This window comes from Larimichthys crocea, chromosome V (assembly GCF_000972845.2).
Source record: "Larimichthys crocea isolate SSNF chromosome V, L_crocea_2.0, whole genome shotgun sequence".
NCBI classification, from domain to species: Eukaryota; Metazoa; Chordata; class Actinopteri; family Sciaenidae; genus Larimichthys; species Larimichthys crocea.
The window spans coordinates 2,068,962-2,094,980 of record NC_040015.1 but is presented as its reverse complement, the minus strand read 5'-3'; the positions used below and the strand labels follow the sequence as shown (position 1 = coordinate 2,094,980).

General features: G+C 41.0%; 1 protein-coding gene across 2 annotated transcripts in view; it reads right to left on the bottom strand.

The window, feature by feature from the left end:
* The window catches only part of esr2b (estrogen receptor 2b), a 33,837-nt gene that overhangs the window by 5,486 nt on the left and 2,332 nt on the right, over positions 1-26,019 (bottom strand). Inside the window, exons 1-7 of one of the 2 annotated variants that reach the window (XM_027278683.1) lie at positions 18,092-18,145; positions 12,490-13,011; positions 11,273-11,472; positions 11,053-11,169; positions 9,380-9,739; positions 7,038-7,176; positions 1,672-1,805 (exon numbers count right to left, since the gene is read on the bottom strand). In XM_027278683.1, coding sequence (XP_027134484.1) covers positions 1,672-1,805; positions 7,038-7,176; positions 9,380-9,739; positions 11,053-11,169; positions 11,273-11,472; positions 12,490-12,881 — 1,342 coding nt within the window. In that variant the 5' untranslated portion in view covers positions 12,882-13,011; positions 18,092-18,145. 2 annotated transcript variants of the gene reach the window in all.

Below are 26,019 nucleotides of genomic sequence, written 5' to 3'. Positions count from 1 at the left end.
GAAAACAAAAATGTGTTCCAATGATACGCTAAAAGCTTTGTTTCTTCAATTAACCAGTAACCAGGAGTTAACATCTGGCATAACCAGCCCATCAAAGACCTCTGATGACGTCATGACAGGCGTTCCGGATGTAACCGTAGATCAGTCTGTCCACCCACCATCAGACAGACAGAACAGTTGAGCCACTAAATTCCATCTGTCAGAATAGATAAATCATCAAATTCCTCCCTGTTCTCTTTCGACTTCTCAGACTCAATTTGACTTCTTTCACAATTTGTTCACTTTTTTTCACCCCAGCTGCAGTGGAGCCGAGTCAACAGAGAGTCTGGCAGAGGACCCTGTGTGTGTGTGTGTGTGTGTGTGTGTGTGTGTGTGTGTGTGTGTGTGTGTGTGTTAAGCTCTGCGAGGACGTGCACAGAGGTCGATCACCTCGTGAAACCTGTACAGTGTATTTGCTGGCGGTGCTGGGTGAGAGGGGAGAGAACACGGTGACCGCTGGGAAAGGTTAAAACGCGAAAAGCCGCTTGGTAACAACATCCAATATGGTCTTCAAAACAAGCTGAAAGCTCTGCAAGTCTTTTGTGAAATTACATCCAAAAGACCAGTGTAGTGTAACCCCGGAGTACAGTACTTAGAAAGGTTATAAAATGGTTGCAAATGGCTTTCATTGTCACGTTCTACATGCATGACTTCCATGAGTGAAATACTAGAAAAGAGTCCAGACAGTGTAGATCTCCACCAAATCTCTAAATGAGTTATTTTATAAAACTATATCATTTGATGTTTTTGAATTGGATCTGTAAGACAATAAACATCCACTCTCCTCATAACGAAGTCATACAGGTGTCATACGTCATCTGAGAGCAGAGAAGCCAAAGATTAATTTTTTCTTATGATAAACACTGTGGTTTATGAAGGCGCTTGTTCAAATATTCACTTAGTTGCAGCAGTTGTTGGGTGGATCCCATTTGTTACACAGATTTGGTGTAAAATGTAACAATTTCTGACCTCTGGAAAACTGAGGAAAAAATGCTACATTAGGCCCCGGGACACTGATCTGATCAAATTCAGATTTTGATGATTTGCTGGAACTTTAAAAAGATAAACGTCTTTTTTCTGCCTCACTTCAACAAATCAGTAAAAAAAAAAACTGGATAGAATTTGAAATGTCATTAATTTCCCCTTTGCCTCAGAGTTCAGGAGTTATGGCTGACATAATAAGGCCATGTTGTGACTCCAGTCTGCACCCAAAGCACAAAGCTTATCACAGAAACTTTGCATCAAATCTCAAAGATTACCACACAGACAAAAAAGTCCGAGATAAATATATTAGAGACACAACAAAGATTTATGTATGATTTATTTAAGTCCATCTTGTCTGTCAGACAGCTAAGAACTCGAACTGTTAGATTAAAAAAAAAGTTGTTTTGTGCTCTGGTCAGTTCTGTGGGTCAGATATGTGTCATTGACCCACTTAGTTCCAGATTATCATTTCAGTAACTACAACAAATCAGAGGGACAAACTTATCAGTTATGTAAGAACCAAAAACACTCCCTGGTCCACTGATTGGTCGGGATCAAACAGGATCTCTCGCTCATTGCAAAACCAACTCATGTGTTTGAGAGGGAATGAAGCGAAGGCTGCGGTTTGCCTGCGTCAGTAAAACTCACTGGAGTTGAGGAGGATCATGGCCTTCAGGCAGACGTACTCCTCCCTCTGAAGCTTCAGCTCACGAAAGCGAGAGGTGCCTGCCAGCAGCATGTCGAAAATCTCCATGATGCCTTCCACACACTGTCCCTCCTCCCTGCAGACACAGAGAGAGAGAGAGAGAGAGGAGGGGGGGTGAAACAAAATGAAGGAAGTCAGAGGGAGGGGATCAAAAGAACAGAAGGCAAAAGGAGGAGAAAAACAGGAAGAGAGAAGGATCATCAACGGAAGACAGAGAGAACGTGTGCTTTCACTCTGACATGAATGTAACTCATGATGGGAACAAGAAAAGAGGAGTGGAAGAAAGACAAGAGGGAGAGGAAAGAGACCAAAGACACACTAAAGAAGAGAGTCGCAGGTGACGACTGGGAGACAAAAAGAGAGGAAGAACAACAAGTGTAGGAGAGGAGGAGGAGAGGGGAGAGGAGGCAGACGCATGAAGTGAAAGAAAGACTTCAGCTGAAGTGTTCTGGGTCCAGGTAGGCGTGATGCATCTGCACCTCTGGAACCACTGTGCGGTCTGGAAACAACAACCAAGTGCAACAAAGACCACAGGCCAGGAGCTGAAGCTGAAGCTGAAGCTCTTCTTTCAAAAGACTGAAAATGACTTTAATCCATGACTCCATCATATAATCTGTCTCTATATAACACACTGCAGCAGTTTGTTTACAATCAAATACATCACAGCTGGTCTGTGGCACCGATTTAACTAATATATTAATATTATCAGCACATTTTCCTTTCAGTACTTCAGTTCAGGTTTATGGGTCGTATGTCAGAGAACAACGCGTTGGGTGAAACAAACAGTAAGAACATAAGTTACAATAAAGGCACAATTCATATGAAGATAATAAGATAAAGAAAAAAGAAAACATATATAAAAAATATAACACGATATAAATCTCTAAACAAACTAATTAACTATATATAAACTATATTAATGAGAAAATGAGGATTAAAGAAGTATAAACATATGTTTGTCGATGTTTGTTCAGATCATTTTTGGTTGAAAAAGTTTATTATTTCATTCTTCTATTATTGTCCAGCCTTTTGTGTTTGAACAGGTTAAAAACTATTGCCCTGAAGTAGTTTTTATTTATTCTAAAATTTGAATTCTATTAAACTGAACTCCATGTTAATATAAATTACCATGCGGGTGTTAATTCAGAACTCCAGAACTAGGTTCAGTTATCGTGCTGTCTCTAAAATCCTGACATTTTAAACTCTACCCCGCTCCACTGTCTACAGCCTGTCTACCGTCTACAGCATCCTGGTTGGCAGGTGTGATATCAGACATTTGATATATCTGGATCCGACCACGGGCGTTACCACTGTTGATGCAAATTTATGCGGTGAACTGGAGACTGGAGATGAGCCATCCTCAGATTCTTCACATTTGTTCCCAAAACAATATTCAAAGTGTTGATTGGCTACAAAAACATGAACTATGGTCCCGTTATCTTCCAAAACTTTGCACCTCTAACTCCAAAAATTCTGGGTTTGTGATGCTCACAGCAAACAGCTTCCAACAAGGTAATTCACACTGCAGCAGCTCTCCAACAAAACACTCCAACTGTTTTGTCTTTTGAGTCTTTAACATGAAGGGGGGAGTAAAAAAATAAAACAGGTTAATTAAGGGAAACAGTGCCAGTGAAAGAAGACGCTTACAATATGTGACAAGAGGGAATGAGAAGAGATTTAGAAGGGCAGAAAGAGTTGATTAGAGAGAGTACATGAGAAAATGAGTCCGCTCTTTGCCTCTGTTCGAGCCTCCTGTTGAGCCAAGTGGATAGATTTTGCATCCAGGATGTTTTCATGAGCTGTCCAAGGAGAAAGGGCTACCACAGGCTAACGGGGACCAAGCCACAGAGAAAAATAAGGCTGTGTTATGAAAACACGTCAAGGTTAACCTAAGCCTATAGCGATAGTTTCCGTGGCAGTGAGGGAAGAAAGGTCAAACACTGAACTCAACCCACTATAAAGACTGCAGGGGAAACAAAAGGTCTTCAGCAGGAAGCCACAAAGTATTGAGATGTGCACTAACACATGGGGTTTGGTGACAATAAGATTAAAATGATCGAATACAACCAATCTTACTCATCATGAGATGAACATTTTCTATATACACAAAATAAGCATTTCTCTCAAATATTGTTCACAAATCTGTGTAAATCTGTGACAGTGAGCACTTCTCCTTTGCCAAGATAATCCATCCCACCTCACAGTGTGGCATATCAAGATGCTGATTGGACAGCATGAATATTGCACAGGTGTGCCTTAGGCTGGCCATAATAAAAGGCCACTCTGAAATGTTCAGTTTTGTTTCATTGGGGGGGTCAGAAAACCAGTGTGACCACCATTTGCCTCACGCAGTGCAACTCATCTCCTTCACGTAGAGTTCATGTTCAGACACTGACCAACTCAAACCCATCCTGACAGTGCCAACCTTTCAGGGAAAGACCGTCCTCCACATACTACTTCATAGATGTTAGCTTTTCAGCTTGAATTTACTCCCATTTAGCCTAATCTGCCCTAGGTCTCTGTGATAAACTGTGAACGAACTAGCAAGCAGCTAGAAATCAAGGGTACCTCTCTGTAAGGGTACTCTCTCATTCACTGTTTTTGTTGCTTGACCATAGCGCTCTCTCTCTCTCTAAACCAACAGAGGGATGTGATGTTGGGTTGTGTTCCCTGAAAAGATTCAGTTTCAACTCCTTTACCACAGGTTGAAACACACTATTCCCATTCAAATGAACGGGAAAACCTGCGTTTGACGCCTCCAAGCCTCTAGTGCTGCATATTTCATGAGGATGAGACACAGATGAACTTCTTTACTTTTAATATGGTTTATCCTCTGGGAACCATACATATATATACAGTGGTCCCTCGTTTATCGCGGGGGATACGTTCGAAAAATAACCCGCAATAAACGAAATCCGCAAAGTAAGTTTTACAATTATTATACATGTTTTAAGGCCGTAAAACCCCTAACCACACACTTTTATACACCTTTTTACACGCATTTTGTACAGGAGAGGAATAAGTACAGGAATAAGTTTACTGCAGTTCAGCCAGGAAATCCAAAGTGTTGGTAATGTGGTAAAGCCTAATTACAGCCTGTTTACCATGAATACAAAGGGTGACGTGAAGTGCCAGAAACAGCCAACTGTTGTCTGTCCAAAGTTGAAGGTCAGAATGGAAGGGAGCAGCGAGCGATAAAAGACTTTTGGCAAGAAAATGAGCTGGCAGTCTGGAAGAACCAGAGTTATATCTGCAGTTAATGTTGCCGATATCTTTTTTACTGTTTAAAGGTCTGATTGAGCTGCCTGGTGTAATGTCAACCTGTCGGAGTGTAACAATGTGGGGAGGTTAAAGTGCAATCACACACAATCGTCACTGTTGTGGCAAACATATGGCAGCTGTACACAAGACTCCAAAACTGCTGAGAGAGAAGTACCATGAACTCTCAGTTAGAGGCTGCAGCCTTTGTTTAACTCGAGTGAAGGGAAAATCAAACCTTTGTTTGAGACATGTCCTGCTGCAGTGGAACAAATGTTACGACCCTTTATTTAAGAAAAGCAGCAAAGAAACAATGTTGAAATATAAAATGAATTTCAGTTCAATACTCAAGGACCAAAAGTAAACATCTCATCCAGTGTATTATTACATTATTATTACTATTAATGCATTCATGTATTGTATTCTACATAAAAATCTAAATCTTAAAAATGATTTGTAACTACAGCTGACAGAGTATTTGTAGTCAAGTAAAAAGTCAAATATTTCCCTCTGAACAGCAGTGAAGAAGAAGTATAATACATTAGAATCCATTCATCTCTTAGAACGCATTATAGCTACGTATAATTATAGGTGCTCATGATTATTGTTAAACGTTGTTAATATTTATAACACATTATACATTTTTATATATTTTATTATAAAACTTACATTTTTTGCACTGATCATCAAGTATTATAATCATGTTATAATAAAATAAAGCGTAATGATTATTAATATAGTTTTTATAATTGCTCTAAACACATTATAATACATGATAAAATGATTAGAGTGTAACACATTATGACACACATATAATGCACAGATAATGCTTCAGCATAATTAGTTTCAGTCCATTTTCTGATACCACACCATCATTAAGTCATTATAAAATGTTTTATGAGTGTTACAAATATTGTTATGAATATTTATGAGTTCTTAAAAGTGCTACCAATAGGCCTACTTTTACTGAAGTACTCTACCTGAGTACAGTACTTGAGGTACTTCCAGTACCAAAGTGCCTCTGACATACTGCTACTCTGTCTCTGACATGGAATCATTAGTGAGTGAGAAGAGTGTCTTTTTATTTCTGCCTTGCCTTATTCAAAGTTAAGCTTCTGTTAATAGAATTCAACACTTCTTGCAGGTGTTCCACATTAAAAAGTCTTTAGAGCCATTTAGCAAAAGACAATGTTACCATCAATGTGACTGCAGAAGAGCCAAAGACACAAAAATCTGATTGACAGGATTTTTTTGTTTTAAAATTCAGATATGTTGCAGTGAGCGATGTCAGGCCGATCTTTCAACTTTGAGCCACAGCCACACATGAGGTTAGCAAACATAACAGTGGCACGGTGTCTGACAAAACATGATGCAGTGCCATACATGTTCACTACATGCTTCAAATGTTGTATCTAAAGTATTCTATGTTCTACACCCTCTACACTTGGCTTCCTGCTGCCTCTCTGGTGCTAAATCCCTTTGCTCACTCGATATGATCACTGTGAATTAAGAGTTTATTTTAACCAAACCAGAGCTGGTGGATTTGGTGAGTTTTACTTTGTTTCTGTTGATGTTTTGAGGTAGAATTACTGTTTTGTCAGTGGAGTCTGGTGGTTTTCAACACAGACTAAACTGCTGTTTCTAGTTAAACCATTAAATATCTTACTCTTTCACAAATAGATCCCTCTCTGTCAGGATGCTTTTTATGATGCTGTCAGACCATTATAACAATAATTTGACCACTAAAATTTAACACTTTTAGTGGACGAAGACTGATGGGGAACAAATTGCCCACAAGGATTACGTTGCAGACAGTTTGTCATCTGTCGGTTACAGCACTCTTACTTAATACTGGACCCATTTCAAAAAATGCTGTCCCGATTAGTCACTATTTCACTGAAATGACCTGGTTTTCTGTGTGTTTTTATGACAGCAGTGTAGACTGACTACATGCTTATCGGGGATGAATCGTTTTTTTCTAATTAGGGCTGTAGTGCATTGTGCTGTTGATGACAGGGTAAGGTAGAAAAAAGTTGCCAAGCCTGCTCACCTGTTGAGTTTGAAGTCTGGAGAGAAGATGAGTTTTCCAGGATGATCCACCGACCTCCACATCAGGCCCAACATCAGGATCTCCAGCCAGCAGCACTTCAGCAGGTTGATCTGGTCAGCTAGACTCAGCTCTACAAAGCCTGAGGAGGTACCACACAGAGAGAGACCCATCATATCATCAGGAAACCAACTTTTTACGCAAGACACCACAAAACCAATTTGAGGCAAGTTAAGACACAGAATGAATTCAGAAAATTACCAGCAACACTAGTACTGCAGGCAGATGCCAAGTCTTTTCTTCCTGAGGACAAGTTAGAAAATGCTAACTTCCACGTTTGAACTGAGTGGGTGCCATTGTTTACTACTGATTGAGCATGTGCGAAACTTGCGTAAGTTACGTGACGTAATTTGTGACTTCTGGAATCGATAAGAGAATCGTTAGATAAACTGCCAAACGATTCCATGGAACTGAAACACACGGAACCAGTTCTCAACAAGAACCGGTTTTTGATTCCCATCCCTACCAGTCATGTGACAGATACAGAATTCAAATACGCACAATGCTGCAGCAGCAGCCTTTGTGACTAACATGTTTGATCAGTTTTAATCTAAAAAAATGTAAATGTCCACTGATTCATCCAATCGGAGTGCAAATGCATGTTTGTAATTTCTTAATTATCTCTATCCTCACATTCACTATTATTTTGGTCAAAATTGGCAATTATTATGACAAAAATTGGCGGACCCCCTGCAGTACCTCTGCGGACCCCCAAGGGGTCATGGACCCCTGGTTGAAGACCCCTGACTTGGCATTTGACACATATAAGATAGATTATTTTTCTTAGCAAAAAGACTGATAAAGAAAGAACTGATAAAGACTGAAAAAGAATTATAACAACAATATTAATTTCATTTGTGTTTACTGGTTGATTACAGCTAACTTTTGAGACCCTGCACACAGGAGTCCTATCTTTGCACACTTTACTAACTATGAACAAAACCCAGCTGAGCTTGCACTAGGCTAAACATAAGTATCCCATCATGTACTGAAACTGTAAACTAAATTTTTGGTGCTTGTCAACTATTCTTAGTTACAGACAGAAAAACAAAACTACAGCAGCTATGTATTTTGCCTGACAGCACCTTGCTCACCTGTCTGTCTTTTATGAAGCAGACAATGCACACTTATTTTCACTTCTATCAGAGTATAGAAGAAAGAAAAAAAATGGGAGAATGGAGTCTTTGTGATCCCTTCACATTAACACATTTCCTGGGAAGTTACCTGCTGGGCTGAGAAGAGGGTAAGAGAGGCAAAGAAAGAAGTAAAGAAGAGGGAAACATGTAAAAAGAGAGAGGAAATGGCCCAGAATCAGTCCATCAGGGAAAGCAGAAATTGACTAATTGCAGCCTATAAATTCAGATATAAAGGTTAATGATCACATTCTATGAGTGTCTCTGTCTATCCGTGCAGCCATTATCTCATTTGTTTGATTATTTAACCACCACATGCAATGTCTGACACCCAACTGAACGATGGCTGGATGATGTGTTTACTGTAGCCTCAGGTTTGTTTTTACCTTTATAACCCTCAGTCTTGTTTCCCTGGTTTTCAACAGGCCTGACTGCACTGGCTCACAGCTCACAGGCACTGACCTAGAATCATCACCAGTGAGCACGTGACCCAAATGTTTACCCTGACCTTAACCTTGAAATGGCTCTTTTACTCTGCCATGCAGAATGTTTCCAGTTTCATTTGATGACATGTAAACTGGAATTAAAAGTTCCTTCGTCAAGTACCAAGACTAACTTAAAGGCCATGACCAAAATAACAGGCAACATAGACACATTGGTTCCTGTCACAGGAATGAGCAGGAAACATGGCATTAATAGAAAGATGCAGATGGTTTGAGTATGGAGACAAAGAAGGGTCACATCATTCATCAAGTAGAAAAAATAAACAATAAAAAGCTAAAAGTTTAGAATTTTTTTTTAGGGATTTATGTCATGCTGGCTTTGGGAACCGGGTGGCCAGTTCAAGTCCAGCACAGACCACAGTATGGAGTGTTAATGGGTATCTGAAGAGGTGCTAATTCACCTCCTGGTCACTGCTGAGATGCCCTTAAACAAGGTACCAAACCGCTAACTGCTTCCAGGGAGTGTCTACATGGCTGCCCATCACTCCACCATCTTTCCACATTTGCATGTCTATAAGTCCTTTGTGTGTGTGGTTGTTTTTCGGGCCTATATGTCAAATTTAATCTTCAAAAAACAGGAACAAAAGACACCCGTTAGATTTGCTCGAAAGGGCTCTGGACCTGCTAGACCTGACAGTTTGGATCTTACCAGGGATCTTTTTAGCCCAGCTGATCATGAAGACCAGTTCCTTGTCTGCCAGGTTGGTGAGGGACATCATCATGCTGGCCTCTGTGAAGGGCTTCTTCAGGTCCTCCATGAGGTAGATCTCTGGAGGCTCTGCGTCCATGATGCGGGAGATGAACTCCTCTGGGCTCATGGCCGACAGATGAACGTGTTTCGTCTGAAAGATGGGGGCGAGCGGGGTGAGAGGAGCCTCCAGATGGAGATGCCGCTGGGCCCGAGAACCCAGCCCGACCCTGACCAAACCCCTGCCTGTGGGATCCCGCGGCTGGAGTCCACCACGGCGGTGTCGGGCTCCTCGATAGCTGCAGCGTTCACGCCTTACGCCTGGTGTATAAAGACAGCAAATAAACCTGTGATGTCCCTTTGTAAGATGACACGTTTCAAATGAAACAAATGTGACGGCACAAAATATTGACTACAAGCAGCTTCAAAACAAAATAAGTCCACAAGGTGTACCAGAAAAACTCTGACTATAAGCAGCAGGCCCTGTACCTCTGAGCAGGTTTTCTGGACACTGATTTAGGTGTCTTAAGTACAGCAAAGGCCTTCTTTACCATGTTCAACACTCTTTTCTCATTTGCATAAGTGTGGAAGAGCCTGGGTCAAGCACTGCTGCTGTGTAACTAACTGAGGTTAGACCAAAATCACAGAAAACTGTACAAAGACTGAATGGCCACATTGCCTTCCCATACAGAAATCTCAAGGTCGGCACCTCAACAGTGGGATCAAATCTTCACTGGAAATCCCTGCAGACAAAAATGTTGCTTTCAAGGGTATATTGCCACTATCTGGAATCAGCTAGTCAAATCTACAATGAACAAAGTAATTTGTGGAATCTCAAATTCAAATCTGGACATCAGCAGTCTGACTGACATGAACGTGAAGACTTTTATCTGACATTTTTTGAGTTTTTCCTCTACTGTCGTCCAGTTATTCACTTAACCCCACTGCAACAGCTCATTTGCACAGCTTTGGGTTTTTTAATGGCCAGTTCTGTGGAAGAGATCCATGAAACTGGTGGACACTCCACCATTATTTGAATAGTTACATACATTTTGGAAAATATGCTTGTTCACTTTCTTGACAAGAGTTGGATGAAAATGTTGCAAGTAAAAGTATGTCCTTTAAATGTGAAGATTCAGGCAGGAGATGATTATCTTAGCATTAAAACCGAAGGGCAAAGAGGAAACATGTTAATTAGCAGACTCTAGCAGTGATGGCAAGTTCATTTTGTTACCTTTTGATAGAACCAAGCTAGCTGCTTCATGCTAAGATATGCTATTCTGCAGCTGGCTTTAGCTTATTTAACAAGACAGACATGACAGTGGTAAGGATCTTCTCAACTCTCAAGCACAAGTCCCAAAATCTCCAACTATTCCTTTATTAATGCTGGAAAAGAGTCTCAGTCTGCTGAAATGTAATACGTAATCTTAGAAGCAGACAATAAATGACATCAGTTCAGCAAAAGTCCTGACGAATCGTTACACATTGGTATTTCACTAATTCTGATGCTGTGTGCTTTCAGTGAGCTCATAGGTAACACTCTTTACCTTTTCTCTTTCAGTGCTTGAACCTTGTGCTGCTGTAAGATGACAAAACGTCAAGGAGCATAACTATAAGAAAAGGTGAGCACCTACCGCACTTCATCATGCCCACTTCGTAGCATTTACGCAGACGGCAGGCTTGGCAGCTTTTGCGCCGGTTCTTGTCGATAGTGCATTGATTTGTGGCGGGGCAGATGTAGTCATTGTGTCCTAGGGTAAAGGAAAGGAAAGTCAAACTACTGTTGTTTTTCTATGAGATGAGCAGTAGGACTAAATGGTGAGCAAATGTGGACAGAAAAGACAGAGTTCATACCTTGGATACTTCTCTTGAAAAAAGCCTTGCACCCCTCGCAGGACCACACACCGTAGTGGTACCCCGAGGCGTAGTCGTGGCACACGGCGCAGAAGTGCATGTCAGCTTTCCCTATTGCAGAGGAACACAAGGAGGAGTTCATGTCTTCCACTCCTTCCTCTGATCTCTTCACCAGAGACTTGTTAGAGCCAATGATGGAGCTGTTGGAAGAAACATAAACTGTGAAAAAGGGACAACTTGACATTTGGAATTTTAGCCCGTCATTCAGCTGTCATTAGTCTTCCTACGGATACTCCTGATGCTGAAAACATCTCAACAATTGTATTTCAGTCAGCTGGAAAATTGCATCAGAAAACATCACAGTGTTCATCAATGACACATAATGCCCATTGGGACTGTCAACTAGAAGTGCGGATAACAACCACAGGGAAAGAGAGAAATCCTAAATCAACTGATCTGGTGAGAATAAGTCCATCCACCAGAATGAGTGCGTAAAAGTGAACTTTTTAATGAAGCTTTTAACAGCTGAAGCAAACACAACCGCCAATCTATTCATTGCACCTCTCAGCTCCAATGATTTCACTGGATTCTGTGCCCTTTTATCCAGTCATCTTAGCTGAAAAGTGTTTAACATGGTCCCCACAGGTTCTTGTGAATTTGTGGGAAAGAAATCATGGCCTTTAAAGTTTTTTAAAATAGACATCAGTCTTGGGACCCATCAGCTCAATGGCCAGTGTTTATAAGGAGGTCAACAGAGATAACGGACAATCGTACCAAAACTACCTCTCTGCCTGAATCAAAGTGAATGCAGCATTAGCCATACTACATGGGGCTGGTGTTTACGCTAGTAGTACAGTAGCTTTGGACCACCACAAGGAGGATCTTTACAGGTCAAGGACAGTGGGGAACATTGAACAGTGCTGGTGTCATGCCAGAACAGGAGCCAGGCAAGTGGCTCAGCAGCTTCTATAGACATAACTAATGGCAATTTGCTATGTCTTGTGTTGTTGAGCTTGCTTGATGTTTGGTTGTTAACGAAGTTGCTGACTCGCAAGTGTTTGATCATAATACACAATTACAATGTACAATTGTCCATATTTACCACAGTGGTGTATAAGTGAATTGCATTTATTGTTTGCATTGCGCTTTATTGAATCACAAAACACCTTTTATTCTTGATACTGTTTCCACCCATGGGTCAGTGTCAGTAGACCTACCTGCTAGCATCAATGCTGTGGGCTTTGGACTCAAGCCAGGGTGCGTGTGGGCTGGGTTCATTGTAGACAATAGGCTCAGGGCAGTGCAGAGTCAGTGAGGGCATGGTGGGATGGTTGTGGGACGGCCAAAAAGCTGATGGGCTAAGGGAGGGGCACAGAGATGATGGGCTGTCGGTGATGGGTGGCCTGCTATAGCTCAGCACAGATGGGCTGTAAAAGGTCAGAGGTCCATGGCTGTGGTTGTATTCGTGGCTGCTGTCCATGTACGGAGAGGGGATGCAGACAGTGTGGCTGTCCATGCCCAGAGGAGGGCTGTACACGGCGGGCAGGAGTCCCGGGGACCTCGGCCTCTCTGAGGCTTTAGTGGAGCCCACCTCCTGGAGCTGAAGCATTGGTAAAGGGTGAGGGTCCACGCCGGGGGAGGAGGCCACGTCAGGTGGAATCTACCGTATATGGTGACAGTGATGATGAATATGATGATGCAGCTGGTTCCTTTATTGCATATTCTAGTGTAGAGAAGTCCTGTGGCAGAGGGGGAGAAATACTGGGTTAGAATATAAAATTCCAATTTAAATAAAACAGTCAACTGACCAAGTCCAGCTAATGACAGATTTGTTCATTTGCAGGTAAAAAAAACCCATCTAAATTAAAACAGGGTTTCTTTGATTACAGCATGGCTGTAGGACTACAGTGTTGTTCAGCAGGTCCAATACTTTGGTCACAACCGAAATATCACAACTGCTACTGACTGGAGTGCCATTAAATTTAGTAAAAATTGGTAAAATGTATGTTTCCCAAAAGAAGAAGTGCAATAACCTTTGGCAATCTTCTGGAATCTCTGTTTAATTGTCAAATGTCTAATAGCACACTACAGCACTGAACATACTTGATAAATCATCAGCACGTTATCATTATCACTGTGGGCATGCCGACGTTAGCATGACAAACGCTAACTGAAGGCACTTTTTGTCTTGTCAATGTTTAAAATGTTATCAAGGAGTAAGAGTTGCTTCAAAGCAGCATTTGCTCAGGAAAAATCCGCTTCTTCTCTCGCATATGACAATGTGACAACATTAAACAAAAATGTTTTTTACATGTACATACATAAATAGGCAAATGAGGCATTATGAGGCATAATGCTAATTTTTGGTGATCACTAAAGGTGCAAATGGAGAAAATATAATACAATAATCACATAAATGTGGATTTCCACTAGTTTGAAAAGAAGTTTTATGGATGTATTTATATATCCTGCACTTTTTGTGTGTCTCATTCCTGAACGATTCATCAAAAATGACAGGTGGGGGTTAGAGGCAGACATTGTTGACAAAACACTTAGATATTTTATGAAGACAATGAGGTAAGCCAAAGACCAACCAAGATAAGTAATTTTTTTTATTGTTTTGCCTCAACTCCGTCTGCTTTAGGCTTTCTCCTGATGCTGAGCTGTTGTGACTTTTTTCAGTTCATTGGGAGTTAACAGGGATCGTCATACTGCCAGCGGTGTTGCTATTGTTAAAGGACACTCAAGAATCCACACAAAAACACACAATAATGGGATGTTTTCTCACTGAGTGACTCAGTCAAGAAGACAAAATGAGATTCTGCTGCTGCACATGTGGACAAGATCTGACAAGAGGAGCCTTTAAGAAACACTTTTAGAACCCCACCTTCACACATAAAAACTGTTACAGGAACATTTCTAAAAACTCCACCAAAAAGTTGGTGATGAAATTTTGGTGTGAAGCACTGCATGGTGTTGAATGATCCACAAGACTGCTGCAGAGGGGGAAGCAGTTTTGATCACATCTGTAGGGGTATGAAGCGGATACCACCTGCATGAACATGAATGACAGATTTTGCTCTGGTGCCCAAAGTTCATCATGCTGAACTTCTGGCAGAAACCACCTGGGTTTGGCCAATCAGATAGAAGTGTTGGGCATCGCAGGGCAGACAGAAGAGCGATGGAGGAGCTGATAATGTTGGTGTCTGAATACAACATGGTAGCTATTTATAAAGACAACTAAAAGAAAAACGGGAAATATTTCCATCAGACTTCTGATTCAGAATTCTTCAAATATGTGGGAAAATGGTCAAAATCATGTGGACAGGTGAGGTCCAAAAAAGTGTGAAACCTCGTTACAAAGCAGGTATTTCATTGAGCACAGGCACTCTTCTTTGTCCCGAAACAGTTTACATGACGCAACAGCTTTCTTACTGTGTCAAAAGTGAACGTTTATTCTGGAGAAAGAACATAAAAGCAAAGAAGGATCAGCCGGTGTGACCTCACACTGCCAGAGAAGCCATAAGCTAGTTAATCGGTGCAGGAATCGACATGACAGCAACGAGTGGAAACACACAGCAGAGATGCTGGAGAGGTTTTTAGGTTTTTATGTGTCTTTTTGGACATTTTTCATGCTTTCATTTAATACTCCACAGCACAAAGACAGAAGAAAGAAATGAAAATCCAAAGACATGCAGGTCAATTTTTGACTCTAAAATGCGTGAGTGTGAATGTAAACCTTGAACTCTGAAAATTAAATCAATAAATCTGAAAATACTGAGTGGCACCCAAACCATAGGACATGACACTTGATCTGGAACCTGTATGGGTCAATAAGGGTAACTGTATGGGTTATATATAGTCAGTTGGGTCCAGAGTTTTGTTTTGAATTAACGTGTTAATCGAAAAGTGTGACATTGTTGACTGTGTGTGTGTCTCAGTCAAGCTCGAGTCTAACATTTCTGGGTTCTGCATGGGTCCAGGTCCATGCTTTTAAATATGAATCAGCAGTTTTAGAAAGTACATTTGTGGATCTTTCTGGGTTTGGCCACTAGAGACTCCTAGCATAATGCTAACACAAGTAGAGAAGAGTAATAAAGTGGGTGAATTCAGTCATCACTTACATGGTAATACCACCTTCAGCTACTATGAGCTAACGGTCATACCAGACCAAGTCAGGTTGGTCTGGTATGTAAAGGTTGAAATCCTTTAGTATATTTAATTGAACAAGGATGCATTTCATTGCAGAAAGATTGAGAATGAATCTCTTTTTTCAAAAGTCACAAAAGTCCCTTTGGAGGCCAACAGCCCCTGAGCTTGGGGCGTTCATGAGGGCATGATCATAAGACTGTCCCCTTCCCAAGCAGAAAATGAACTTAACAGAAAATCAACCAGAAAAATAGCTGGACAAAATCCATCCCAGATCAGGCAGAAATGTGGTAGATAAATACATATTACACAACCAAAAGACAGATCAAATCCCAGCACCGATTGCTGATCTTCCTTGTGAGATTCTGAAAAGTCTGCCAACACCGTACTGGATGAAACTAAATTTGAAAGCACTGAGGGAAGTTTGAAAGTTCAGATATTTTGAGTTTTTTGGAGTTTTCACTAGCTGACTGCAGAGTGGACAGGAAACATCATGCCAAACAGTCGCACGGTCAATCGAATCAACAGTCAATACTTGTCTCACACATGTCAGGTCAAAGTGGCCTTCAGTATAACAATGCACTGGTTCACTTTGAACACTGGGTACAGTAAGTCGGCAGAAGTTTTTCCTTGCCACTGTGTTCAAGTGCTCGCTCATGGTGTGAACTGTTGGGTCTCTGTAAATAATATTATAAAGAATACAGTCTAGACCAGCTGAGATACCCTCTGTTATAATTTGCCACTATATAAATAAAATTTAATCAAAGGTTCTGCCCCATCTAAAAGGTTCCCCTAAATACCTCAGAGAAATGTGGCCTTAAAGACTACAGACTTTTACTTTTTGTTGAAGGACACAAGACACGTGTCCTTTGCAATGTCCCAGTCACATGGCCACGTCATGCACGTAACCAGCCTGAACATGTTTGTAATTACAGATAAATTTAGAAAGATAGAGTATATTTGTTATTGACTTAGTACACAATTTGTCAGTTGTTCATCATGTGTTAATGTTAAACATCACAGCTTGTACTGTAAACTCGAGTATCATGGAACTTGTCCAACGTTCCAGTTTGAAGGCAACTTCCTGGTGACTTGGAAATGAGACAGTTTTGCCAAGGAACTACTAAACGCACCGTTGGTTTCTGCAAGGCTGCAGGCTTTGGTCACACATGTGTGAATGCAAGAGACCATCGCCTTCCAGGGTAGAATGTGGGCAGTGCAGGATGTGTCAGACGTGGAAATCAGTTTGCTGGTTTGTAATCTGTTGCCTGAGGCTGCAGCTTTGCCATTAAAGTGCACCGATGTTGAACCCCACGTGAAGCAGAGATGTGAACTGGATCATTTGGGGAGTACTCTGTAAAGAGTTCAGCCCCTGGACTCGGATGCAGCCGATATCAGATCAGATAAATTATGAGATACAGAAGAAGTCCAGAAGACACCCTGTGAAAATCAAATGAAACTGACTATTTCCATATCCTCTACCACAACAGCCAGTGAACTACAGCAAATAAAATATAGAAGCTTCTCAACTATTTAAAGCATCCATTATCCATCCATCCATCCATTATCTGTAACCGCTTGATAAGGATCAGGTCACAGTAGGGCCGGAGCCTCTATTTAAAGCAACAGTTTTTGATGACTTAGAGGGCAAATATACGCAATTTTAGACATCCATGTCTGTTTAAAGGTCTTGGGGGAGTACTAAAAAAAAAAGCAAAAAAGCATGTTAGGAGCTAAACTGCCTTACTTCAAAGTGTCTCACCTCTCCTGCAGGCCGAACACACCGAAATTTCAGTTCTCAAGTTGCACCATAGTAATGTAATGTCAGTGCCAGGTGCATCATTTTTGTTACATATTCTTTAAAATATTCATTGGGATTCTGGTAATGTCACAGGAGCAAGATGCTACACGTCTGTGTTTCATTGTATTGGAAGTAAAATTTGTTAACACAGCTACAAACACCACATTATCAGATTTTATCCACTGACTGGAATACTCCAACCTCCAATAAACCTCCAGTCCCCAGTAACTGTGACGTAGATTCACATTTATGTCAGGCCATAAGGAAAGGATCAACATTGTTGCTACAAGGGGTTACGATTAATTAACAGTTATTTATGCAGCGCCATGGAGTTGGTAAAGTTTCATATTTTTTGGCTACACTGAACGGTTTGGATTAACAGACCACTGACCTGCACAGAAGATTGTCCAGTTAAGCAGTGTCTTGGCCCAAAACCAAGGAATAAATCACTAATAATCAATAATACGATACCATGCAGGCATATTCTGTGTCTACTCACTCTATTTTACCTGTTGTGAGTGACCGTGGATAATGCTGTCACACACGAAATGAAAATGTTATTACATAACATCATTATTATTATTATTATTATTATTATTACATAACCAGATCAAGGTTTACAAAACAAGCAAGAACGCAAGATTGGAGACGTTCATACAGATTGGCTGTATGTTGGGAAATTAAACTGCTAGAAAGAATAAACACAAAATGCACAATAATAGAAAAAAAAAAAAAACTAATTGCCTCCATTCTGGCTGACATTTCACATCTGAATATCTTCTCAGACTTGCCAGAATTAAACACTCACAGCCAAACACGAGTTAAAAAAACCCTGCATGAACACAAGAAGATCAGAACAACTCACTTACTTCTTCAGGCTGTGTGTCAGTGAGGCTTTTACCTGTGGACTATGTAAAAAGCTGTTTTGTAAGAACGTCTGTGCTGAAGCTTGAGCTTTGGACAGACTCGTGCTCATGGCAGTCTTCCATGGTAAACCACCAGGCAGGCAGCAAAGGGTCAAAGGACACTTTCTTAATGCAACTATCCTATTCCAATCATTCATTCACATGTTAGCACTGATTTAACAGATGGGCCTGCGGAGCTGCAGTTACTTCTTACTAAAATTCGCAAACCTTTGCAAAGTATTGCATATATTTTCGTGTAAATCTGAAAAAAGAAAATGTGAATGAACACTTGTCGTTATGTGAATATTAGCATGTGCTGCACAAGATAAGCAGTAGGTGGCGCTTCTCCAGCCGGAAGAAGGTCAGGAAGTTGATCAGAAGTTTGTTTCATGTATTAATGTGACGAAGGGTACATCAGTTCTGTGTGGAGCCAGAATGGATTTAACTCTTTTTTGAAAAATACTAATTTACCATCTGTTAGGTGTGGCTGGGTAGTGGAGGTGTTCCACACCTGGGAGTGTGTTTTCTTTTCTTGTTGGGGCTGCTGTTCTCCCTCCTGTCCTTCCTCGTTGTTACTTCCTCCACAGTCTATTTGGTAATCAGGGAGGGGTTAAAGAGGAGGAAGAGGGAGGCCGTGCTCTCTGACTCGGGCAGCAGCAGCAGTGGGGGAAGGTTTGCTTTTCTTTCTTTTGAGCTGAGCTAAGTTTTCTTATTTTAGTTTGAGTTGGAGACCACTGGTAGTCCAGTTTGTTGTTTTGTGTTAGGTTAGGCCTGTTTTTTCCTAGTTAGTGGGGAAATGCAGGGTTTGACGGCCCACAGCGTGGCTGGCCCTGTGTTTCCTAAAACGTCCACTTGAGGCTGGTTCCAGAAGTGGGTCAGTCTCCATAAGTCCCCATGTCAAAATATTAGAAATAAAGAACAAAAATTATGTACATAACTATTCACAGCCTTTGCTCAATACTTTGTTGTGGCACCTTTAGCAGCAATCGCGGCCTCAAGTCTTTTTGTGTGTGATGCTAAAAGCTTGGCACACGTATCTTTGGCCAGTTTCTCCCATTCTTCTTTGCAGAACCTCTCAGGCTCCATTAGGTTGGATCGGGAGCCTCGGTGCACAGCCATTTTTAGATCCCTCCAGCGATGTTCAATGGGATTCAAGTCTGGGCTCTAGCTGATTGTTTATGTGTGCTTAGGGTCGTTGTCCTGTTTGAAGATATATTTTTTTTGGCCTTTTCAAACTTTATTTTAGAGAGAGGCAGCTGAAGAGTGACAGGAATGTGGGGAGAGAGAGACATGGGGAAATGACATGTGGGAAAGAGCCACAGGTCGGATCAGCTACCACAGCAAGGACTGAGCCTTCGTACATGGGGCGGATGCTCGACAAACTGAGCTAAATAACACCCCAGGGTCATAGATGAACCGTCACCCCAGTCTGAGGTCCAGAGTGCTCTGGAACAGGTTTTCTTCCAGGATGGCTCTGTACATTGCTGCGTTCATCTTTCCCTCAATCCTGTGACTAGTCTCCCAGTTCCTGCCGCTGAAAAACATGCCCACAGCATGATGCTGCCACCACCATGCTTCACTGTACGGATGGTATTGGCCAGGTGATGAGCGGTGCCTGGTTTCCTCCAAACATAACACTTGGCATTCACGCCAAAGAGTTCGATCTTTGTCTCATCAGACCAGAGAATTTTGTTTCTCATGAGAAGTGTCTTTTGTCTGGCCACTCTGCCATACAGGCCTGATTGGTGGAGTGCTGCAGCGATGGTTGTCCTTCTGGAAGGTTCTCCTCTCTCCACAGAGGAACCCTGGAGTTCTGTCAGAGTGACCATCAGGTTATTGGTCACCTCCCTAACTGAAGCCCTTCTCCCTCGATCATTCAGTTTAGAGGGACGGCCAGCTCTAGGAAGAGTCCTGGAGGTTCCAAACGTCTTCCATTTACAGATGACGGCCACCACTGTGCTCATTGGGACCTTTTAAAGCAGCAGAAATTTTTCTGTACCCTTCCTCAGATCTGTGCTTCGAGACAATCCTGTCTTGGAAGTCTACAGACAATTCCTTTGACTTCATGCTTGTTTTGTGGAAGTCTACAGACAATTCCTTTGACTTCATGCTTGTTTTGTGGTCTGGCATGCACTGTTAACTGTGGGATCTTGTATAGACAGGTGTGTGCCTTTCCAAATCATGTCTAATCAACTGAATTTACCACAGGTGGACTCCCGATTAAGTAGAAACATCTCAAGGATGTTCAGTGGAAACAGGATGCACCTCAGCTCAATTTTGAGCTTGATCACAAAGGCTGTGAATACTTATTATGTACAAGTGATTTCTTTGGTTTTTATTTTTAATAAATTAGCAAAAATCAAAGTTTTTTAAAGTTGTCATTATGGGGTATTATGTGTAGAATTTTGAGGATTTTTTTTTTTTATCCATTTTGGAATAAAATGTGGAAAAAGTGAAGCGTTGTGAATACTTTCTGTATGCATTGTATATTCAGGCTTAAAGTTCTGCAGAATTAAGAGGACGCTGGACATGGACGCTTTGACAGGTGGGTGTCGTCACAGATGTCCGCTTTCAGTAACCATGCTTCAACCTGAGCCACCACACTGAGCTTCACAACGACTCTTCAGAAACCTGTGGGGGGACATAATGGAGACTATGTCCAGGTTTGGGCCAGGTGTGCAAAGTCCATGAAAATACGTTCATGTAAATACTGGTAATGTCTTGCATGGATTCTCATCTGCAGCGACTGAACCACCACAGCCTCTGCACACTGAACAAATGTACTGAGCCACCCACATAACGATGAAGAGGTAAATCTGTGAGGACACATTGGACAAAAAAGGTTATGAAGCAGCGCCTCAGCCTGATGAGCACGAGCTGACATGCAGTTTGAAAAGACACACGATTAATACATTCTGTTTCTCGAACACAAACAAGCGTTTTACCACCAAGTCAGACTGAGAGAGAAAGCAAAGCGCTGATAGAGCAAGATTGGTGATGGATGTTATTCAATTGTTTACACTGGGAGGTTTAGCACATGAATTTAAACAACTAGTCTAAAGTCTTGTAATAAAACTGACACCTCTGGAGTGTCTAATCAGAGAGTTTATCCAAGACCCTGTTTACACACCAAAAATCTTTTATCTTGTAATAATTGGATCTCATGAGGAAAAAGATGTGCCACCTTTGGAGGACACAAGATGAGGTCAAAGTGTCTTCACAAACAAATATTTTTGTCAAATGGTGGAATGACCTACCAATGAGCTACCAACGGCTACTAGAACAGCAACATCCCTTTCTACCTTTAAAAAACTTGTAAAAACCTTTCTGTTTCGAGACTGCTTCCCTGCCTAACAAAACTAACAAAACTAACAACTACTCTGTGCTCCTTTACGCCTTTCTCAGCTTATGTCCTCCTCTGTAAGTCGCTTTGGATAAAAGCGTCTGCTAAATGCAATGTAATGTAACTGGGCACACATTGTTCGGCTTTACCAAAGAATGTGCGGCCCCACCAACAAGAAATATCATGTGAATGTGAATGAAAATATGGTTTGCGGGGCCGTGTATGAAAAAAAGCTGTTTATTTCTTGTATAAAAGCAGAGTGGAGCTCTTCTCCCCCCAGAACAAGGCCCCCAGCCAGCAGCACATACCAAAACACAAAGACCCCCAGCAAAACCATTAGCCAGCCTCTATTCCACCATTCTCTCAGCCTCACAAAGCTAACAAGGAGGTGCTGGAGATGAACTGAACTGAAGAGGCTGACAGATTACATGGGAGCGGCAGGAGCCTCGGACAGAGCTGCTTTTGGCTCCGAACAGCAAAAGGCTTCAGGAGAATCGACGGGCTGATTACAATGTCTGGATGTGGAGTCATTTTCCCTGTCACTGCTGCTGCACCGTCTACCTGTCTGACAGGTCGGCCCCGTCTGCTGTAGTACTGTACTCCAAAAAAATACATCACATCCTTAGAAAGTCATTTCATCGTCCTTTGAGCCTTTTATTGTCTGTTATCAGAGAAAATGATTATATTGCAAGATTAAATTAAAATAGTTAAAGAATCTTTACACATCAATTTATTATAGTCAAACTAAGGCCCTGTGCCACACCAATACACTAAAACCGGAAGAGAAGCCATGGAGCATGTGTTTAAAGATCACTTCTTTTTTTTCACTTTATTGCAAAATACAATACAAATAAGCATTCAAATACAATTACAAAAGTTGTTGCTTTCAGAACTGAGCGTAGCATTTCTTAGAATATAAACAGATTCTTCTATTCCTATAGGGGATCAATCAAAAGTACAAGTTGATAAATTGTCATACAGCAATAGGGCTTTCTTTGATTTCATAAGTTTTAATGAATCAAAGTAAAGGTGCAGTTCTTTTTAAAAAAATGTTGAGATGTGGGAAATTTTTTGAGAATTTACATTTATGTAGAAAGTATTTGGCGAGTACCAAATTATTTATATTATATTCTAGTTTTCTGTCCTCCATTATGAAACCAATGGGTAGTTCAGGTGTTATCGGCATGTACATTAAAGTTCCTTTAATCATACCAATGAGAGCCTGTGGAATTGCTTTAATTACAGCCTAGTAGTCGTTTCTTTATGACTAAAATCATCAAAATCTAATATGTTGCCGTTGTTGTTATGACACGTCTAGCGGCGGTGGCTAAGGTTAAAGGTTAGAGATGCGGGGCTTATACGTCATAATTTCTGAAAAAAATCCACATTCACTGTCCAGACAACTCCGGGCTATCTGACGTTTTAGGATTTTCCCACTCTGGGACCTGTTCTCAAAAAATAGCGGTTTCACACCTTGAAAAAGCCAGATCCATCTGGACACGAGGCCAAAATGCTAAAGTATTTATGCAGATTCGATAAAAACGTACTTATGTGGATGGGCCCTAAATATAATGATGCTTTACAAATTTTTTAATAAATTAACAACCGAGGCAAGATGATGGAAAAATAGTGCTGGCACAGTTGATAGTGTTGGCTGAGAGCTGATTACTGTAATTTTTAAATAAAGGTGCCATACATTACCCAGCTTTACAACATTTATTTATGCTTCTCTAAGTCACGAATGGTAATAAATATATTTGAGTTTTGGACTGTTTGTCAAATAAAAAAAAATAAATCAAGCTTTCACAGTTCTGACAATATCATGAATTCAAGTTACAGATCATTGATGCGGGTTGAGAAGAAAAACACAAAGTGCCTCAGCTTTGTTGGTTATTTTTTGTAACAGAACAGCTCACAGTGCATTATTGCCCTTATACAATGATAACAACAAATTTAGTTTAAAACAATTAACTAATTAACTAAAATGATCAACTGAATGTGAAGAAAGACAGTTTTGATATCTATGATTTGTCTATGATATCTATCTTTATTTTCATTTTTATTGATTTGTTGCTTTTAACCTTTTGCTATTGTTGTTATTGTGGTTTATTTTATTGTGTTTTATTTTATTGTAAAGCACTTTGTAACTGTTTTGAAAGGTGCTATATAAATAAAGATTATTATTATTATTATTATTATTATTATTACTACTACTATTGGAACTGAAGGAATTTTTCCGCACTATGTTGTTATTATTATTATTTTACTTCTTTTCCCTCTTCTGGGATGAATTACGTGCCTGTGAAAAAATTCGATAATTTGGTGGTCGCGTGCATTGGCGTCACAAAATGGCTCTAAAGCGCTCCCTACAAATTTTCAAAAATACCAAATAAATGGAGTTACTTTGATGTGGGATGACAAAATTTGGTACACGCATGCACCATACCCAGACGCACAAAAATGCTTATGGACACCATGGTGCCAGATGCACAGGAAGTCGGCCATTTTGGATGGAAGTTGCGTTTTGGAGCCATTTTTGCCCATTTTCACACCCATGATCGAACTCGTCCTACAGATTAAATGCTAATGGCTTCAAACTTGCCCAGGTTACTCTTCGGCCATGGGGGATTAAAAGTTGAATACAACTTTCCCCAAGTCTGAATGGCGTGGCCATGATGACCCCTCAAAGTTTGAGGACTCGCCACTACTCGCCACAAAACACAAAGTCGCTTATACCTTGTGGATACATTGTCCTATCCTGACCAAATGTCATAGGGTGAACACTGGACATGGCCTGAACGCATACATATGCCCATAGGGACACTCACCTATAGCGCCACCTGCTGGTGGTTGGAAATGTCAATTTGTTTCCACACCTATCAAATTTGTCCTACAAATTTAATTGTAACGGCTTCAAACTTGCCCAGGTTACTCTTCAGCCATGGGGGAATAGAAGTGATAGACAACTTTTCCAAAGTCTAAACGGTGTGGCTGTGATGACCCCTCAAAGTTCAAGATCTCGGCACTACTCGCCACAATACACAAAGTCGCTTATAACTTGTGGATACATGGTCCTACATTGACCAAACGTTATAGGGTGGAGACTGGACACGGCCTGAACGCGTACATATGCTCATACTCACACTCACCTATAGCGCTACCTGCTGGTGGTTGGAAATCTCACGCTTCACATGTTAAGGTGTCACGCCTATCTGGATCACTGCAGTGTCATCAAATTGGCTCATGTAGGGCTTCAGGACTTGGTGATGCTTCCTGGTGAAAACAATGACGGTACCTCATACGGTGATGGCGTTTGCGGTTTGAACACCTTTTCATCATTGCACTGTCATGAAACTTGGCACACACGTCCACCCTGACGACCTCGTACATATGTGAAGGGTATCGTGTGTGGGGAGAGCTAAATGGCTCTATAGCGTCCCCTACAAATTTTCAAAACCCCCCTGCTATTGGGGATATTTGCGCTTACCCAGACGTGCGCAACTGTGAGGGCCTGTACATCGCTGCTTGCAGCTTTAATTATTATTATTAGTATTATTATTATCATTATGTTGCAGAGAGGTGATAGTGAGTCACTATAACATCCAGACTGCCTTTGGTCCATTATGACAAGTAGTGCTGCCCCAAGGACAAAAAAAACATGTTCAGCGGCAAAGAAAGATGATGATGAAAGAAGTCAAACTAGAGTCAATATTGGCTCATGGCGAGTAATGAGATGAAGTTTAATGGTGAACTTGCTACTTTTCTTAGACTGGTCTACACAACTGTTAACACTAACATGTTAATGTTTGCTAAGTTAGCAAGAAAGAACCATTGGAGGGACTGTGCCTTGTTTCTTAAAGCAGGCATCACACCCCGCTCTGTTGTTATGTTATTAACGTTAAACTATGACAAATGTATTGATATTGAAAAGAGTTCAAAAGTAAAAAAAAAGTGATTACATGGTTGTTCCACCAGAGAGCACATGTGAAGAGATATCTATGTGTTCATAACATTAATTAATTTAATTATGAGACTTTTAGAACACAAACATAGGGTCACATGCTGTATAAAAGGCAGGTGAGAGTGTGAACTCAAAGACAGAACTTGTACATAGCATACAATCACAGTGGAAACAGCTCTGTGCTCCATTCATTCAGACAGACTGCAGCTCCAGTTCAACAGTTCAACCTGACAAAGTGTCATTGAGCAAGGCACCTTTGACCTGCAGCCCTCTTATTGGAATTGCGTGTCTATAGTTTTTACTAGAACAAATGTTTATGCAAAAACAGGAAGCCTACAGTTCAACTTATACATAGATACAATAAATATTTTCTTCAGGAAGATATGCACTACTCCAACCAACATCAGCTACAGTAATGTGAGTCAGATGTGTGTATTTGTGAAGACTGCGCAGTAACGCATCTGGAATTATCTGCAGCTGCTGAAGACTCAAACACATCAACACATAGAAGCTACGTTTTGCTTTAGAAAGTCATTTATCAATTAGATCTGGTAATATCAGAGATCTGCACTGCCCCGCCTTCACAGT